Below are 15,519 nucleotides of genomic sequence, written 5' to 3' on the forward strand. Positions count from 1 at the left end.
AATTCTTGCTATACGATTAAAGTACTGAACATAAGAAAGTGTTTCAACATGTGTTAAGTTGTAATTTTTGTCGATTGCACAAACTTTGGCTTTTCCCAACACATATTGTAAACTGATATAATCTCATATAAAGGAATGATTTCTTAGTTGCTGTCATTTTCTTGGTAATAAAGTCAATATGCAAGTAATGCCTTCTCCGTAAAACTATTGGCAGTAAAAGTCTTTATGCATCTGCAAAATGATCTGCTTCTCAAAGTGAGAGTTGTCGTATCTGGAATGACTTTTTTCCATTAAGGTTTCGCTGGATAGCCTGAAACAGTGGGGGGGAAATAGCGTTTTACTATTCATGGGTTCTTTTTCATAATTTCAGGGAAATGAAGCAAGCTACCCCCTGGAAATGTGCTCGCACTGTAAGTCCAAATTTCAGTTGTTTTTTTTTTTTAAATGTAATTATTTATGATTAATACGTCTCAGTCGCAATTTCATTTTGGTAAAAGGTGTGACTGACGTGCACGGTTCCTGTACAAAAGCATGACATTCTCATAGGCATACCAGCTAAATGTTTAGCGGAAGGTTTGTAATAGAGACGAAGGCCCATGGTTGAAAGCACCCAAGCTGATTTCCTGCTGAATTCCCATTCGTTGATACAAGTCTTGGCTCGCTACTCTATATTTTGAAACAAACAATTTATTAGCAGTGTTATTGACAGAAAAACACGACACACTCGATGCCAGATTTTAACAACATTGGCAAAATTACAATAGAAGGTTGATGTAACAGCAGCAGCAGTGGATTGCCTAGGTAATTATCCATTTCATTTGCCTTCTTTAGGCTGCAGTACACTAGGTAAAGCCTTGCATTCAATAATGGAATGCTCAGTATTCAAATTTAGACACTCTCCATCTTTTACAATTGTCGTATAGACTGTTGCAGTTGGAGCCTCAGAGATCAATAGTCTTCCATGCAGGGGTGGCCAACGATAGCTCTCCAGATGTTTTTTGCCTACAACTCCCATCAGCCCCAGCCATTGGCCATGCTGGCTTGGGCTGATGGGAGTTGTAGGCAAAAAAACATCTGGAGAGCTATCGTTGGCCACCCCTGACTTAGAGGCACTCAAGTGGTCAGGGGTACGTCTCGCCAAATGTGCCCAGGGTGTAATGGCTGTCCTCAGCTTCCTTAGATTTATAGTTGACAACTGGGCCTGGGGTGTTGTTGAATAGTTGGCACGCAGTTGTCCTTCATTGAGTGGGAACGAGTTTTTCATCTGGTAAAATACATGGTATGGGGAGAGGCTGTGGCTCCGGGGTAGAGCAGGGGTCCCAACCCCCGGGCCATGGACCGGGACTGGTCCGTGGCCTGTTAGCAACCTCCCTGCCCCTTTCACCCACCCGGGTCCCAAGTGGACAAAAGAGGCAATGCAGCCTCACTCCAAAGCACTACCTCTTTCATTCACCTGGGTTCCGGGCGGAAGGGGCAGCGTGGCAGTGACATTCACCTACCCCTCACTTAAAGACCCCTATGGGCGGTAGGGATGGGGTGTGGGTGCACGGGCAGCCAGGGGCAGCAAAACCCCCAGCACCACCAGTCTGTGAAAAAATTGTCTTCCACAAAACCAGCCAAAAAGGCTGGGGAGCACTGGGGTAGAGCATCTTCTTGGCATGTAGGAAGTCCCAGGTTCAGTCCTTGGAATCTCCGGTTAAATAGGACCAGGCAGTAGGTGATGGGAGAGACCTCTCTCTGTCTTAGACCATGGAGAGCTCCTTGCCAATGTGAATAGACATTACTGGCTTTGGTGGTTCGATGGTCTGATGCTGGATAAGGCCACTTCCTGGGCAATGTAGCTTTCCAGGCAGTGGAGGTGGAAACACAGAATCCTGTTCTAGCACTTCTGCACAGTCTATGCCGTTTAGCCGACGGCGGCCAGTTATAGGGAATTTGTACCCAGTTTGAGCCAGGAATTTCTGTCAGGTGTCCCTTTTTATTGGTTGATCAACTAGGCTCATTTCATGTCTAAAATGTGTTTACACTTTTTTGCAAAGTGTTACAGTTTGCGTATGAAGATTCTGCTTCTGTGTAGATTTATGAAAGCCTTGTAAACGAGGCAAGCTTTTCATACCTTCCTAAAAGAATCTGTATTCTCCGTTAAAGATTGCTAGTCAGAACTACAACCTTTGTTAACTGCCACTTTCCTGTAGCTTGGCGTGGTAGCTTGAACACTGATTTATGATGGCTTTGGGTGGTACTTCAGTAAGATGCCTGGCAGATTACCAACCCTGATCTTCCCAATTTCATGCTGACATTAGATTTAGATCTTTATCAAATACTTCTAGCCTACTTGTTCCTGCTTCAGAAGGCTCTTACGTCAACACGATTGATTTTTTTGACAGTTGTAGCTGAAAAGCTGAAGACTAGCCAGTATTTATTTTTTCCCTTGAATATATTTTTATAAGTCACTGAGCAGAAGAGTAATATTACTCTGCCTCCGGAAGAGTAATATTTCAGGCATCCTGCTTGTTGTATGGCCAAACAGAGACTACCAATCCTGTGGCTGGCATGAAAGCCATCCTTTTGACCGCTTGAGTCAGCGTAGGAACATGACAGAGGCAGTGAAACCCCAGTAGGAAACTTTAGTTTGGTTATATTGGAAAGCTTTTCATCTAAAAATCTCTCCCATGCACTTTTTAAGTGCTGTTGGTTTTATCTGGTGCCCCTCTGCTCCCATGAACGGAAAGCAGTATCGTGAAACTATAGGATCTTAGCATACAGCTGTGTAAATACGAAAACTGCTAAGAGACACCATAAATTTTGAACGACAAAACTGTCTTTCTTCAGTTTGGAGGCTTATTTGTCACTGGAGCCCAATCTTTACAGTGCATTCACAGAAGACCGACAAGGTTCAGAACATGTCTGTAAGAACCTGGAAATCTTACAGACATGTTCTGAACCTTGTCGGTCTTCTGTGAATGTATTGTAAACGTCTTGATATCTAGAACAGACGTCTTTGGAAGGGCTTCTTTAGTTCCATGAACTAAATACTGGAAAACTGTCACTCCTTGGTGATTGGGAAGACTGCTTCCGTTAATGTCTTCTTGCTGCATGCTCTTGTCTATTTGAAGTTCTGTGTGCAAGCTCTGTCAGGGCACCACTGACCTTTACATTACACTGTTTTGTTGTTTAAAATTTATGGTGTCTCTTAGCGGTTTTTTTATTTACACGCCCATGAACGGAAAGGCAGTTTGTGTAGCTCGCTCTGTGGTTTGGATCCGAGCCTGTGTAACTTTTACACCAGCGAACGAATAAGCACTGGGTTAACAGGAACAGCTGCATTATTAATTTCGTGTACCGTTTATCAATGCGAAGCAAATTATTTCTGAGAACACTTTTCTCCCTTTCTTTCTCTCTCTCTCTCCCACCCACCCAGTTGATGCGGATGAGATTAAACGCTTGGGGAAGAGGTTTAAAAAGCTTGATTTAGATAATTCCGGTTCTTTGAGTGTGGAGGAATTCATGTCTTTGCCTGAACTGCAACAGAATCCACTGGTCCAGCGAGTAATAGACATATTTGACACAGATGGAAACGGAGAGGTCGACTTCAAAGGTGAGCAGTTTCTCTGGGTGATTGTTCCTTACTAATTTGGCATGTGGAAATGTGTTCTTCGGATTTTTGAACAGAAGCGTTCAGCTGGCATTGGGCCCTTTTGATCCCTCCCTCCACAGTTTTATAATTTCACTATCTCTGAGCTCGTTTATCTACTTGATAGCAGCTGTTTCCCAATCTATTTCCTTCACTTCGTAAATAACATTTCACAGAGATGCGTGCACACAGTTATCTCAGTTTGTAGCATCAGCATGCAAATGCACGTATGCCGCTCACCAACATCCTCACAATTGGCATTTGAAAGAAACATGAAGCCAATCGGTGAAGTGGTAGCAGCGCCAGCCTCTTTGCTCCACCCTCCCATGCCATGTTTTTAAGCGGGCTTCTTATTTCTGGGCTGCATCTGCAGAGTTCTGTGCAAAGTGGCTTACAATTAAAAACCACGGTTTGTTTTTTCAAAAGCCATTGAGGCTTATTTGAAGACCATGATCGGACTAAAAGTCAGGCACCTGTCTGTTTTCCAGTTTACATTGGTTTCAGCGAGGGAAAGCTTAATGGATATGTTTAACTCTCCCATTTTAAATCAGTAGGCCAAGTGCCCTAAATAATACGCATATTATGGGTGTTGATACTTGGAAGAACCTTAAGTTGGTTTAATTGATCCTTGTGTACAGAAGAGGAATTTGAACCTCTTTGAGAGCCAATTTGGCGTAGTGGTTAAATTGTGTGGACTCTTACCTGGGAGAATTGGGTTTGATTCCCCACTCCTCCACTTGCAGCTGCTGGAATGGCCTTGGGTCAGCCATAGCTCTTGCAGGAGTTGTCCTTGAAAGGGCACCTTATGGGAGAGCTCTCTCAGCCCCACCTACCTCACAGGGTGTCTGTGGTGGGGGAGGAAGGTAAAGGAGATTGTGAGCCGCTCTGAGATTCAGAGTGGAGGGCAGGCTATAAATTCCAATATCATCATCAACCTAAAGGACATTATTATGAATTCTTGTTCATTATGATGACGGTTGAGGAAAACTTTAGGCTCTTCTGCTCTTCCTCCTCCTCCTCTTCCCATGTAGCAGAGAGACTGAAGATTTCTGGTTTGGAATGAACTGTGGTTTGTCTTGATTCTAACCTAGGGTGAAATTATAAACTGCGGATTGTTTGCTTGCCTATAAACCAGCATTCTAAACCAGTTCGATCCTGGATTGTGAATGAGAGGACAGTCAGTTTATCTTAGATGACCTGAGGCAAATGCCATGACAAACTACCATGCTTGTAATGCTTATTAAATTTGGGAATGCTTATTAAATTTGCAGATGATTTGGGAGGGGTTGCAAACACAGAAGAAGACAGAAACAGGATACAGGATGACCTTTGACAGGCTGGAAAACTGGGCTAAAATCGATAAAATGAATTTTAACAGGGATAAATGTAAAGTTCTGCATTTAGGTAGGAAAAATCCAATGCAGGGTTATGGGATGGGGGAGACTTGTCTTAGCAGTAGTCTGTGCAAAAAGGATCTCAGGGTCTGAGTGGATCATACACTGAACATGAGTCAACAGTGTGATGCGGTGGCTAAAAAGGCAAATGCAATTTTGGGCTGTATCAACAGAAGTCTAGTGTCCAGGTCACGTGATGTGATGGTATCCTCTTTACTCTGCTCTGGTAAGACCTCACCTGGAGTCTTGTGTTCAGTTTTGGGCACATTTTAAGAAGGATATAGACAAGTTGGAACAGGTCCAGAGGAGGGCGACAAAGATGGTGAGAGGTCTGGAGACCAAGTTCTATGAGGAAAGGTTGAAGGAGCTGGGGATGTTTAGCCTGGAGAGGAGGCGGCTACCATTTGTTCTAGACTGAAAAGCCTTCAGTCCGAGCGTTGCCTTAAACCAAATCAGGTACTTAGTCCATCAGTGTCCATGTTTGTTTGCTCCGAATTGCTGGCTCTCCAGGGCTCAGGCAGAGAGAGGTCTTTCACATCACCTGCAGCCTGGAGATGCCAGGGATTGAACCTGGGACCTTCTGAATGCCAAGCAGATGCTCTGCCACTGAACCCCACAGCCCGTCTGCTCTGTTTATCAGGGTATGTACGCATGCATGTGAAGGGATACACTGTGCCATGTGTAAGCAGCTTTTGAAATGATGCTGATACTGTCAGCAGAGCTTACACACAGACCAATCAAACCCATATCAGAAAAGGCTAAAAGAGGGACAGTGGTTCAGTGGTAGAACATCTGCTTGTTAAGCAGAAGGTCCCAGGTTCAATCCTTGGCATCTCCAACTAAAAAGGGCCCAGGCAAATAGATGTGAAAAACCTCCGCTTGAGACCCTGGAGAGGCGCTGCCAGTCTGAGGAGACAAGACTCACTTCGATGGACCAAGTTCATATGTTCAAAAGCCCTGTAAAGGAAAGCAGCTAATTTGTACATTACGGTAAATGTATGTGACTGCTTACGGAACCTGCTTGTTGCCAGAGTGGTTTGTAACTGTGGAAGAGTGGATGGTGTCACCCCTAAAATGTGGAATGCTGACAGTTGTGCACAAGCCTTGCTGATTCCAGATAAGGCCACGCGCAACTAAGAACTGTCCGGTACGAGAGACCTGTCTGATGGCTTCATATGCAAAACGATTCATAATTTTTTTCTTTTTGCCTGTATTCCTTAGAATTTATAGAAGGAGTCTCCCAGTTCAGTGTCAAAGGTGACAAGGAACAGAAGTTGAGGTGTAAGTATTGGGTGTTTTTTGTACATACATGGAATACCAGGCCTTGGATGCACCAAAGAATTAGCAGGGTGCTGGCGGAGCAGATCTTTCCCCGTGTTTCTGTTTCTGGGGGATCAGGAGAACCTCATAAGCACCACGTGACCGCCGGGGAGGGGGCGAAGTGGGGGTGGCAGCAGTTACTGCAGTGATGAGGGATGTAGTAAAACCTTCTCTGTGGTCCCTTTTCTTGATTCTCATTGCCCGCTTGTTCCCGGAGTTGCTGGGGTCTCCCCTTTTTGATGGGGGAATTAAGCAAGAGGTAGACTTAGGCAGAGCTATTTTGGAGCAGGGTTCTCTCACCAATAATATGGAGGTCCAGTATCAGAAAGAAGACTCCAGATTTAAAATAGCGTAAAGTGTTTACTTAGAAAAATGTGTAGGGATACTGTCACACACAAGCCATCACAATACACACAATGAAGAGACTAGGAAAATAAGGGGTGGGGGAATAGAAAATTACAGAGATGATATTACCCCTCCAGATGTGCAGAAGTCCACGTAGAAATTAAAGTTGGGGATGTGCACAGCCATTGTGCCACATCTAAAGAGGCCCATTTGTTAGAGTAACGGGGACACAACCTGTCTGTGTGTCCTCAGATTGAACCTTGGTTCAGGATTGGTTTGCTCTCAGTTTATATAGTCTTTGGAGGGGTGGAGACCCACTCCTAGAATATGATCGAGTTAATGATCGTCGATGGGCTTTCCCAGGTAGATTCCCAGTTTAAAGATGAAAATGTGTTCCTGGTAGGTGTCAGGAAGGGCCGTGATGGTTTAATGTTTTGAGATTAATTTTACCTTGGCACTCGGAAGGAGAGGAGGCTTGTGGGCATAGGTTTGCACATCAGCATAGGGCAGTGATGGCGAACCTTTTGGAGACCGAGTGCCCAAACTGCAACCCAAAACTCGCTTATTTATCGCAAAGTGCCAAGGCAATTTAACCTGAATACTGAGGTTTTAGTTTAGAAAAAAACTCATAGTGAAATTAAACTGAAAGAACATTTGGTCTGGATAGCATTTGCTTAGGAAAGCAGCAATATAGTAACATGTCAGAATGGGAGAATGATGGTGAGAGTGTCATAAGGCAATAAATGGAGGCTGTTCATTGCTCTGTTGCTTTCAGGTCTGGGTTAAACTGAGAACGTGCCTTCCCCAGAGGTGTTCCTGTCCACCTAATTTACTTTTGAACATGTAACATATATTATAAACATCATTCTAGTTTGCCATTAGGAAAAAAGAATATATTAAAATATAGTGTGTTTAGCAGGAGCTGGTGGTTAGGGTGTCCAAATCAGATCTGGGAGGCCCTGATTCATATGCCCACTCTGCCCTGGCAGCTTGCTGGGAAACCTTGGACCAGTAATATACTCTGAGTTAACCCACCTCTTAGGTTTGTTGTGAGGATAAAAGAGAAAGGGAGAGTGTGTTAAACCACTTCAGTGTCCTTTTGGGGGAGGAAGGCAGGGGATACATGATGTTAGTTAATAAATTAAGTTGATGATAGGAGTCCACTGATGTATATGGCTAAATCTGAGTCCAGCAGCACCTTAGAGAACAAGATTTTTGAGAGTCAAAGCTCCTTTTATCTAATGGAGGGAGCTCTAATGCTGGAAAGCTTGTGCCCCCTCTCCAAATCTTGTTGGTCTCTAAGGTGCTCCTGGGCTCGAATCTAGTTGTTCTATTATGGACAAGCACGGCTACCCTTGGAAACTTCAGGGATAGTCTGAATTGTATTAACTAGAAAGTCTGATGTGAGAAAGGAGGGCCAGTTTGGTGTAGAGGTTAAGTGCATGGACTCTTACCTGGGTTTGATTCCCCACTCCTTCACTTTCAGCTGCTGGAATGGCCTTGGTTCAGCCACAGCTATCACAGAGCTGTCCTTGAAAGGGCAGCTTCTGGGAGAGCTTCTCTTAGCCCCACCTACCTCACAGGGTGTCTGTTGTGGGAGAGGAAGATAAAGGAGATTGTGAGCTGCTCTGAGACCCTGAGATTCAGAGTGAAGGGCAGGATATAAATCCAATATCTTCTTCTTTCTTTAAACTAAAACTTCAATCCTGTGCATGTGTAGAGAGTAGGTGCCACAGTGCTCACTGTAGATTACTTCCGCGTAACCATAGAGAGCAAGCCCAATGAGGAAAGGCTAAAGGACTTGGGTATATTCAGTCTGGAGAAGAGGAGGTTGAGGGGGGAGACATGATTGCTCTTTTGGAGTATTAGAAGGGCTGCCACTTAGACAAGGGCAGGGAGCTGTTCCTGCTGGCAGCAGAGGACTGGCATAAGAAAAACTTTTTAACAGTAAGAGTTGTTCAACAGTGCAGTCGACACCCTCGCTAGCAGTCTTTAAGCAGCGGCTGGACAAACACTTGTCAGGGATGCTCTGGGAAATCAGAACAGCAGTGCAACAGTTCAAAAACAGCTTATCAACAATTTGCCTTATGGTCCCTGTAGCTTGAAAGAGCTGTGCTCACATACTGTTATCAGAAGCATCGTATTTGAAAGAAAGCAAGCCTGCAGTTCCTCCCTTTCCACTCCTAAACCAGAGGCGATCCCAGCCGCTGTTTCTGCCAGATTAGTGGGATCCAACATTTCCTGTAATAAACCCACATCTCTTCAAAAAAAGTGCTTGATTCAAGGTCCTGATTTCTCTTCCCCCCCCCCCCCCATCCCCACACACCCATGCTCTCTTCTTCCCTTCAGCTTGGACCGTGCCACAACAGTTTTGAAATATGAAACGCAACCAGGTCTTGGCCACATGAAAACATGAAGCTGCCTTATACCCATCTCTCTAGTGCAGGGGTGGCCAAACTGTAGCTCAGGAGTCACATGCGGCTCTTTCACACACATCGTGTGGCTCTTTCAGCCCCCACCAGAGAAGGCATTTGTCTCTTTAAACCACTTCTTTAAGCCAAGCCAGCCAGTGGTTAGGAGAATGCGTTTAAAGTTCAAGTTGCTTTCTTTCCACCTCTCCCTCCCCACCTATTTTCCTTCCTTCCCTCAGACATCTGATGTTCGTGTCTGGTGGCTCTCACACATCTGACATTTATTCGATGTTGCTCTTACATTAAGCAAGTTTGGCCGCCCCCGCCCTAGTGGGTCCCATCTAACCCCCGCCCTAAAACTGCAGGAACACCTGCAAAGAATTTTCCTTTGTGTGTTGTGCTTGTGGTTGCACCCGCCCCCCACGTCAGAATTCCAAAGGTGTCCACGAGCTCAAAAAGGTTGGAGTGCCCTGTTGTCTCTCTGAAGGAGGCCCAGTTAGAGTTGCCAGGTTTGGGTTGGGGAATGCCTGGAGATTTGGGGGAAGGAACCTGAGTTTGGGGAGAAGAGCTTCAATCAGATATGGCTCCAGAGCCTCGTGTGGCGGGGGGGGGGGGGGGGGGGATGAGGGAACTGAGTGCCAGATGTTGCCAGACACCTTGAGAAATGGAGATACTTACCTGGGAGAATGGATTGTTTCAAACATTCCATTGAGTGTGTGGGCTGGGGGTGGGGGTGGGAAAGCTGAAATCAGCCTCAAGGATGTTGTTTTGCAGCCTTCTGCAGAAGAGGCCCTTTAGACAAGCCTGGGCAGGTTTCCGGGCCTAAGCAGGAGTAGCCCGTTTTGTAGGATCTCTGGTTCAGGCACAGATACGGGGGGCCCATTAGGTATTGGGGGGGGGGCTTCCACGATCAGGCATGCTCCTCTGGAAGTGCAGCTCCTCCTAGAAGGATTTTGGCACAAACGGTTGGCTGCCGGAGGAACAAGAAGTTGAGGCTGTAGCCAGTCCAGCGGCCCCTCCCGTTAACCATTCTGCTGGATCTAGTAGCTTATCCTTAATTATATTAACATTCACTTAACTGTGTATTCTTGAGTCTTGAAACAAGAGTCCGGTGGCACCTTAAAGACTTTGGGGGCAGGTTTGGTTTTTGTTGGGAAAGCTGGTGGTGCTATCAGAATGGGAGTCAAAAAACACCTGGTGAAAGTTCAGAAGATATGTAGGAAAAGAATGGAAGATAAAAGGACATTGGACAGTCTTTGATAATGATTAAGTATATGTGGAAGGAGGTTATGAATTTTGGTTCTTATTAATTAGGGGTACCTTTTATAATGATGATTTGATTACGGTACACCGGCGGGGGTCAAGTAATGGGGGGAGGGGGAGGTAGAAAGTAATATATGGGATAGAGGAAAAAAGTAGTTATTAATAAGAAATTGAATATATTGCCATATGTTACTAATAAAAATTGTTGGGAAAGAAAAAAACACCTGATGAAAGTGTGTTCTTTTTGAGTTAGATTAGGAATATTCCTGGTTAGAAGCAATTATCGCAGCTTAAAAAGTATGGGCAGGGTTTTTATTGTGTCAGGGACTCCTTTGCATATTTGGCCACACCCACTAATGTAGCCAGTCCTCCTGGAGTTTACAGTAGGTCCTGTACGAAGAGCCCTAGAAGCTCCTGGAAGATTGGCTACATCAGGCCTAAGAAGCAAAGGAGTTCCTGCTACAAAAAAGGCCCTGCGTATGGGTATTTAAAATGAGATTTGTTAGAGGGATCACTTGTTTGAAGTAGTCAGTTGGGAAATATGCTGTTTTTGACTTTTCATAATATGGTAACCATACATCAGAAGAGCCCGGCTGAATCAGACTGGTGGTCCATCCAGTCCAGAATCTGTTTCACACAGTGGCCAACCAGTTCCCAAGTACACACACCTGCTGGTATTACTGGGTCTCTCCTTGTGAGTTACTAGGGACGGACATATTAGTCTAGCCTGGACTTTACCCAGTTTAGAGTCAGCGAGCCAAGGTGTGGAGAAGTCACCTTTCTCCCAAACACTCACTAAGCTTCCCTGCTTGGTTGGGCACACCTGCCCCCACAGTGCCAGTGTCATCTGGAATAAGTGTGTTGCTGACATGCTCGTGTCACTTCTACATCACACCGGTGCGCCAGGGGGCGGGGCCAGACACCACCCGGAACCGGTTCAGTTTGGGCAGTTTGTTTTGTTTGGAGGTTCAGTTCGGGACCACCTGGCTTGCGAGTCTCGGACCAAACTGGACTTCCCCAGTCTGTGTCCGTGCCTGTTCTGTTCCTGAACTTCCCCGACACCTTTTTCTACAGTTGCCTTTCGCATCTACGACATGGACAAAGATGGCTACATTTCCAACGGGGAGCTGTTCCAGGTTTTGAAGATGATGGTTGGGAACAATCTGAAAGATACTCAGTTGCAGCAAATTGTAGACAAAACCATAATAAATGCAGATAAAGATGGTGACGGAAGAATATCCTTTGAGGAATTCTGTGCTGTAAGTACCTTTTACTATCCCTGAGGGTCTTCATAGACACATACAATCCGCCCTTTTTTGACTTTCAGCCTTCCTCTTTTCCAGTATATGGTTGTTTCTTACGTCTTGTGTACTGCAGCTTATCTCTCTTTCCCATTCTCTCAACTTTCCCTTCTCTAAATGCCAAAGGATACCTCAACTTGATTTCTGCTGTGGCCGTTTTCCATGGTTACTTGCCACAGTGTTGTGTGTTTGTGGACCTCTTCTGATTTTCTTCCCCAACACCTTTTAAAGTAGCCTTTCGAATAGTTTAACAGTTACATGGTTTTGTATGGATTCTGTTCTGATGGGAGGTTATGGAAACGACCCCAAGATTAAAAATGCTAACAAAAAAGCCTATGCATTGATTGGAAAACCTGATTGCAGCAACTCATTTCAGCTGTAAGAACCTAAGGAAGAATGATGCTATACTTTAGTTTCACTTAGTGGATAAATGGGGATTCGAAGCCAACTGCATCCACTTCATTGAATGCATAATTTTAACGTGCAACGTTAAATCTGGTTACTCCTTTTGTTGCAAACTAGGTTAGGTATTGGGGGGGCAGATTATAACAGATTCTCTCGCCTGTCACAGACCTCAAATTTGGCCCTCATGGTGGGTGGTGGTGGTTGTTTGTTGTAGCCAGCTTGGTGTAGCGGTTAAGAGCAGTGGGATCCGATCTGGAGAGCCAGTTTGATGCCCCACTCCTCCACATGCAACTGTTGGGTGATATTGGGTTGGTCCCAGTTCTCTCAGCGCTGTTCGTCTCGAGCAGTTCTCTCAGGGCTCTCTCAGCCTCTCAGGGTGGCTGTTGTTGGGAGAGGAAGAGAAGGAGATTGTAAGCTGCTCTGAGACTCCCAAGCGGAAAGCAGGGCATAAATCCAATCTCTTTTTGGTTTGGGGAGGTCAGAGGGGAGGGGGGAGGAGTTCTTATTTGCTGCTGAGAGACGCTTCCTTTAGCAGAAAGCATTGCTGGGATCCACCCCATTGAAGTTGTGAAAAGCCCAGCACCGGAATGCCTGCCTCTTCTGCTGTCTTGCTAATCCTCACCTTGTTCTTGCATGACCATTTCCAGGTTGTAGGAGGCTTAGACATCCACAAAAAGATGGTGGTAGACGTGTGACTCTTTAGGACGCCACCCGACACTTTTGCTTTCTTCTCCATCTCTGAAGATCTGCTCAAGACGTCCAGCAACGCTCTCTTGTGTATTTAAATGGAAGTATTTTTTTTCTCTGTGAAGCCACATTTTCCAACATGAGCCTCATGAAGCCAACTTAAGTGTTATTGAACTTTTTTATTCTCTCAATAACTCCGTGTAGCACTTTAAAGTCTGAAGGACAGCAAAGATGGAAAAGAGCATATCAGTGTGGTGGAGAAAGGGAAGGGGGGTTGGCTTTTTAATTTATTTTTCTCATCTTTTATAACAAGGAAATATCTATCTATATATATATGTGTGTATTTATATATAGATATATATGTAGCTTTCTATATGTAGTTAGCTAAGTGGGCTTTTAATTTAATATACTTGATTCAGAAACACAACTAGCGTACAAAGTGCCAAGCAGAACATTAACAGTTCAATATATGGATATACATCTTTACTTTTATGTCACACAAGTTTTAGAGGAATGTAACGTTTTAAATGGTCGTTAGGTCAACTCTTTCCTTTTTTTTCCGGTGATTTATTTCAGATATCTATCTATGGACCGGCTGAGAAAGCATTGCTTCCTGTTCATTTACCTTAATATTTTTTTTTTTGTAAGACAGGAAATGTAAACGTGTGTTTATATGCCTGTCGCTCTATTACCAGGGACTGCATCTTTTGCTTGATCGCTTCCAAGTGTAATTCTACTTTATTAGTACGAGCGTATGTAATTTAATGTTAATGCCAAGAGCTCGCCCTTGCGTGCAAATAGGATTTTACGGAACGGGTGCCGTTGGACAAGAAAGATATCCCTGGGACAGACCAGCTGCCATCGATTCAGAGCAGATAAGAACAGTTGAAAGCGCTTGCTTTTGTTTCTCAGCACTTGGTGTAATTATTAAGAATTTGGGATGGACAAAGGCGATTGCGTAGGATTCCCAGCGCACAGCAAAACTATTTAAGGAAAAGCAGAACAGAAACCTCTCTTGCCATTAAAGTTACGTTCCAACGGTTATTTCCCTTGCTCATTTAACGTAGCATCACAGGTTGCGTAAATAAAACTGGTAATATTTTATATATGTGTGTATATATATATATGATTATAATGGATATTACGGGGGAAATGTAAACCTCTGCCATAGGGAAGGAGGAAAGCGTCACATTATCTAAATTAATACCTCTCGTTCTTCTGCAGTTCTTCGCTTGGAGAATTTTTTTTTAGATTTGTCCATATCATGACTCGTAACGGATAGCAACTTGATGTGTGATATAAAAGTAGCGTACTATGTTCTATTTACAACTTTATATCATCCCTTTTTTCTTTTCTGCAATTGGTACTATTGGTCGGAAGAAAGATTCGCGTTAGACTTTTGATTTTAGGAGAGCACGCCCTTTTTTTTCCTATTAACTACATCAACAGCAACCAGAAAGGTTTTTTTTTTTTTTGGTCAGCAATTGGAAAAAAAAGGCAGGCCGTGCGAACGTTAAATCGGTCAGTGGCCTGCCTGCCGTCCGCTGTTCCTTCAAAACTGAGTGCTGCACTCCACGGGGGGCTCCCGTCTGTGAGAAATCCGGGTGCTTGGTGTCCTTGCATGACATGACGTTTTGCATGTAGATCGATTTGAAAAAAAAACAAAACACACACCACACGTTCCTCTTGTTTACATGATTTGCGTAATTTAAGAGACAAAAGATAATGTTGCCAAACTTTTGGTAAATGTTTAAAAACAGAGAATCTCCACGACATGTTAACTTTCTTTCCTCTGGATCAGGACGTGGCTTTTATAATCCCGGCCAGCGGTTCGTTCCCTGTTCCAGCGTCGACTGCCATGCGCGCGCTCTGCTTCGGGGGGAACTAGTCTTTTGTGAATCTATTTTTTTTTTTTGTACATAAGGATTTGTTACAAAACATTTTAGCAAAAACGCTTTCTATTTCTTAATTGCTTGTGCATATCCTGGCTGGCGTTATAGAATATAGTGCTAACATTACTTTCTTATGGGGGGAGGCGGGGAGGGTGGGGACATGAGACTTTTTTTAGTTTGTGTGTGGAAAATGGGTTATGTTGAATGTTTAGGGATTTCTTCCCCCCTCTGCATGCTATATCATACATTGTTGGAACTATAGGAACCTTCATACTGTATGAATAAAAAAATAAAAAATATTTGAACTTTACCAATAGTGTCGTCTCGTCTTTGACAGAGCAAGTGAATTCCTAAGCTAAAAAAGTATGCTGTGCGGTTATAATTTAACAAAAGAGAAATACAGTTGATGTTTTAAGAAACATAACATGTTGCAGCAAAATCACTGAACATATTCAAAAACTAGCTGCTTGTATTTCTTATTAAAGGAAAAGGTAGTCCTGTGCAAGCACTGAGTCATTACCTACCCATGGCATGATGTCACATCACGTTTTCTTGGCAGACTTTTTACGGGGTGGTTTGCCATTGCCTTCCCCAGTCATCTACACTTTACCTCCAGCAAGCTGGGTACTCATTTTACCCACCTCGGAAGGATGGAAAGCTGAGCCAACCTTTAGCTGGCTACCTGAACCCAGCTCCCGCCAGGATCGAACTCAGGTCGTAAGCAGTACTGCAGCTTTACCACTCTGCGCCATGGGGCTGCTCATGCTGTCATGCTTGGGAGACAAAATGAGAGGAAGACAACTCCCATGGCTGTTATTTCTGTCAGCCTAATGCGTTGAGCTCTGTCCCTGCATGATTTCCAACGTC

General features: G+C 44.3%; 1 protein-coding gene and 1 non-coding gene across 2 annotated transcripts; both read left to right on the plus strand.

Moving 5' to 3' along the window:
- Nucleotides 1-331: 331 nt before the first annotated feature.
- PPP3R1 (protein phosphatase 3 regulatory subunit B, alpha) lies at nucleotides 332-14,962 on the plus strand. Its single transcript, XM_060263597.1, has 5 exons — nucleotides 332-410; nucleotides 3,422-3,598; nucleotides 6,250-6,309; nucleotides 11,442-11,626; nucleotides 12,721-14,962. Exons 1-5 carry the CDS (start codon nucleotides 398-400, stop codon nucleotides 12,766-12,768), a joined length of 483 nt encoding a protein of 160 aa, XP_060119580.1. The 5' UTR covers nucleotides 332-397; the 3' UTR covers nucleotides 12,769-14,962.
- TRNAN-GUU (transfer RNA asparagine (anticodon GUU)) lies at nucleotides 5,796-5,866 on the plus strand. The gene has a single exon. It is a non-coding gene; the product is annotated as a tRNA-Asn (tRNA).
- Nucleotides 14,963-15,519: the final 557 nt, after the last annotated feature.

The sequence above is a fragment of the Heteronotia binoei genome, unplaced genomic scaffold (assembly GCF_032191835.1).
Source record: "Heteronotia binoei isolate CCM8104 ecotype False Entrance Well unplaced genomic scaffold, APGP_CSIRO_Hbin_v1 ptg000419l, whole genome shotgun sequence".
NCBI classification, from domain to species: Eukaryota; Metazoa; Chordata; class Lepidosauria; order Squamata; family Gekkonidae; genus Heteronotia; species Heteronotia binoei.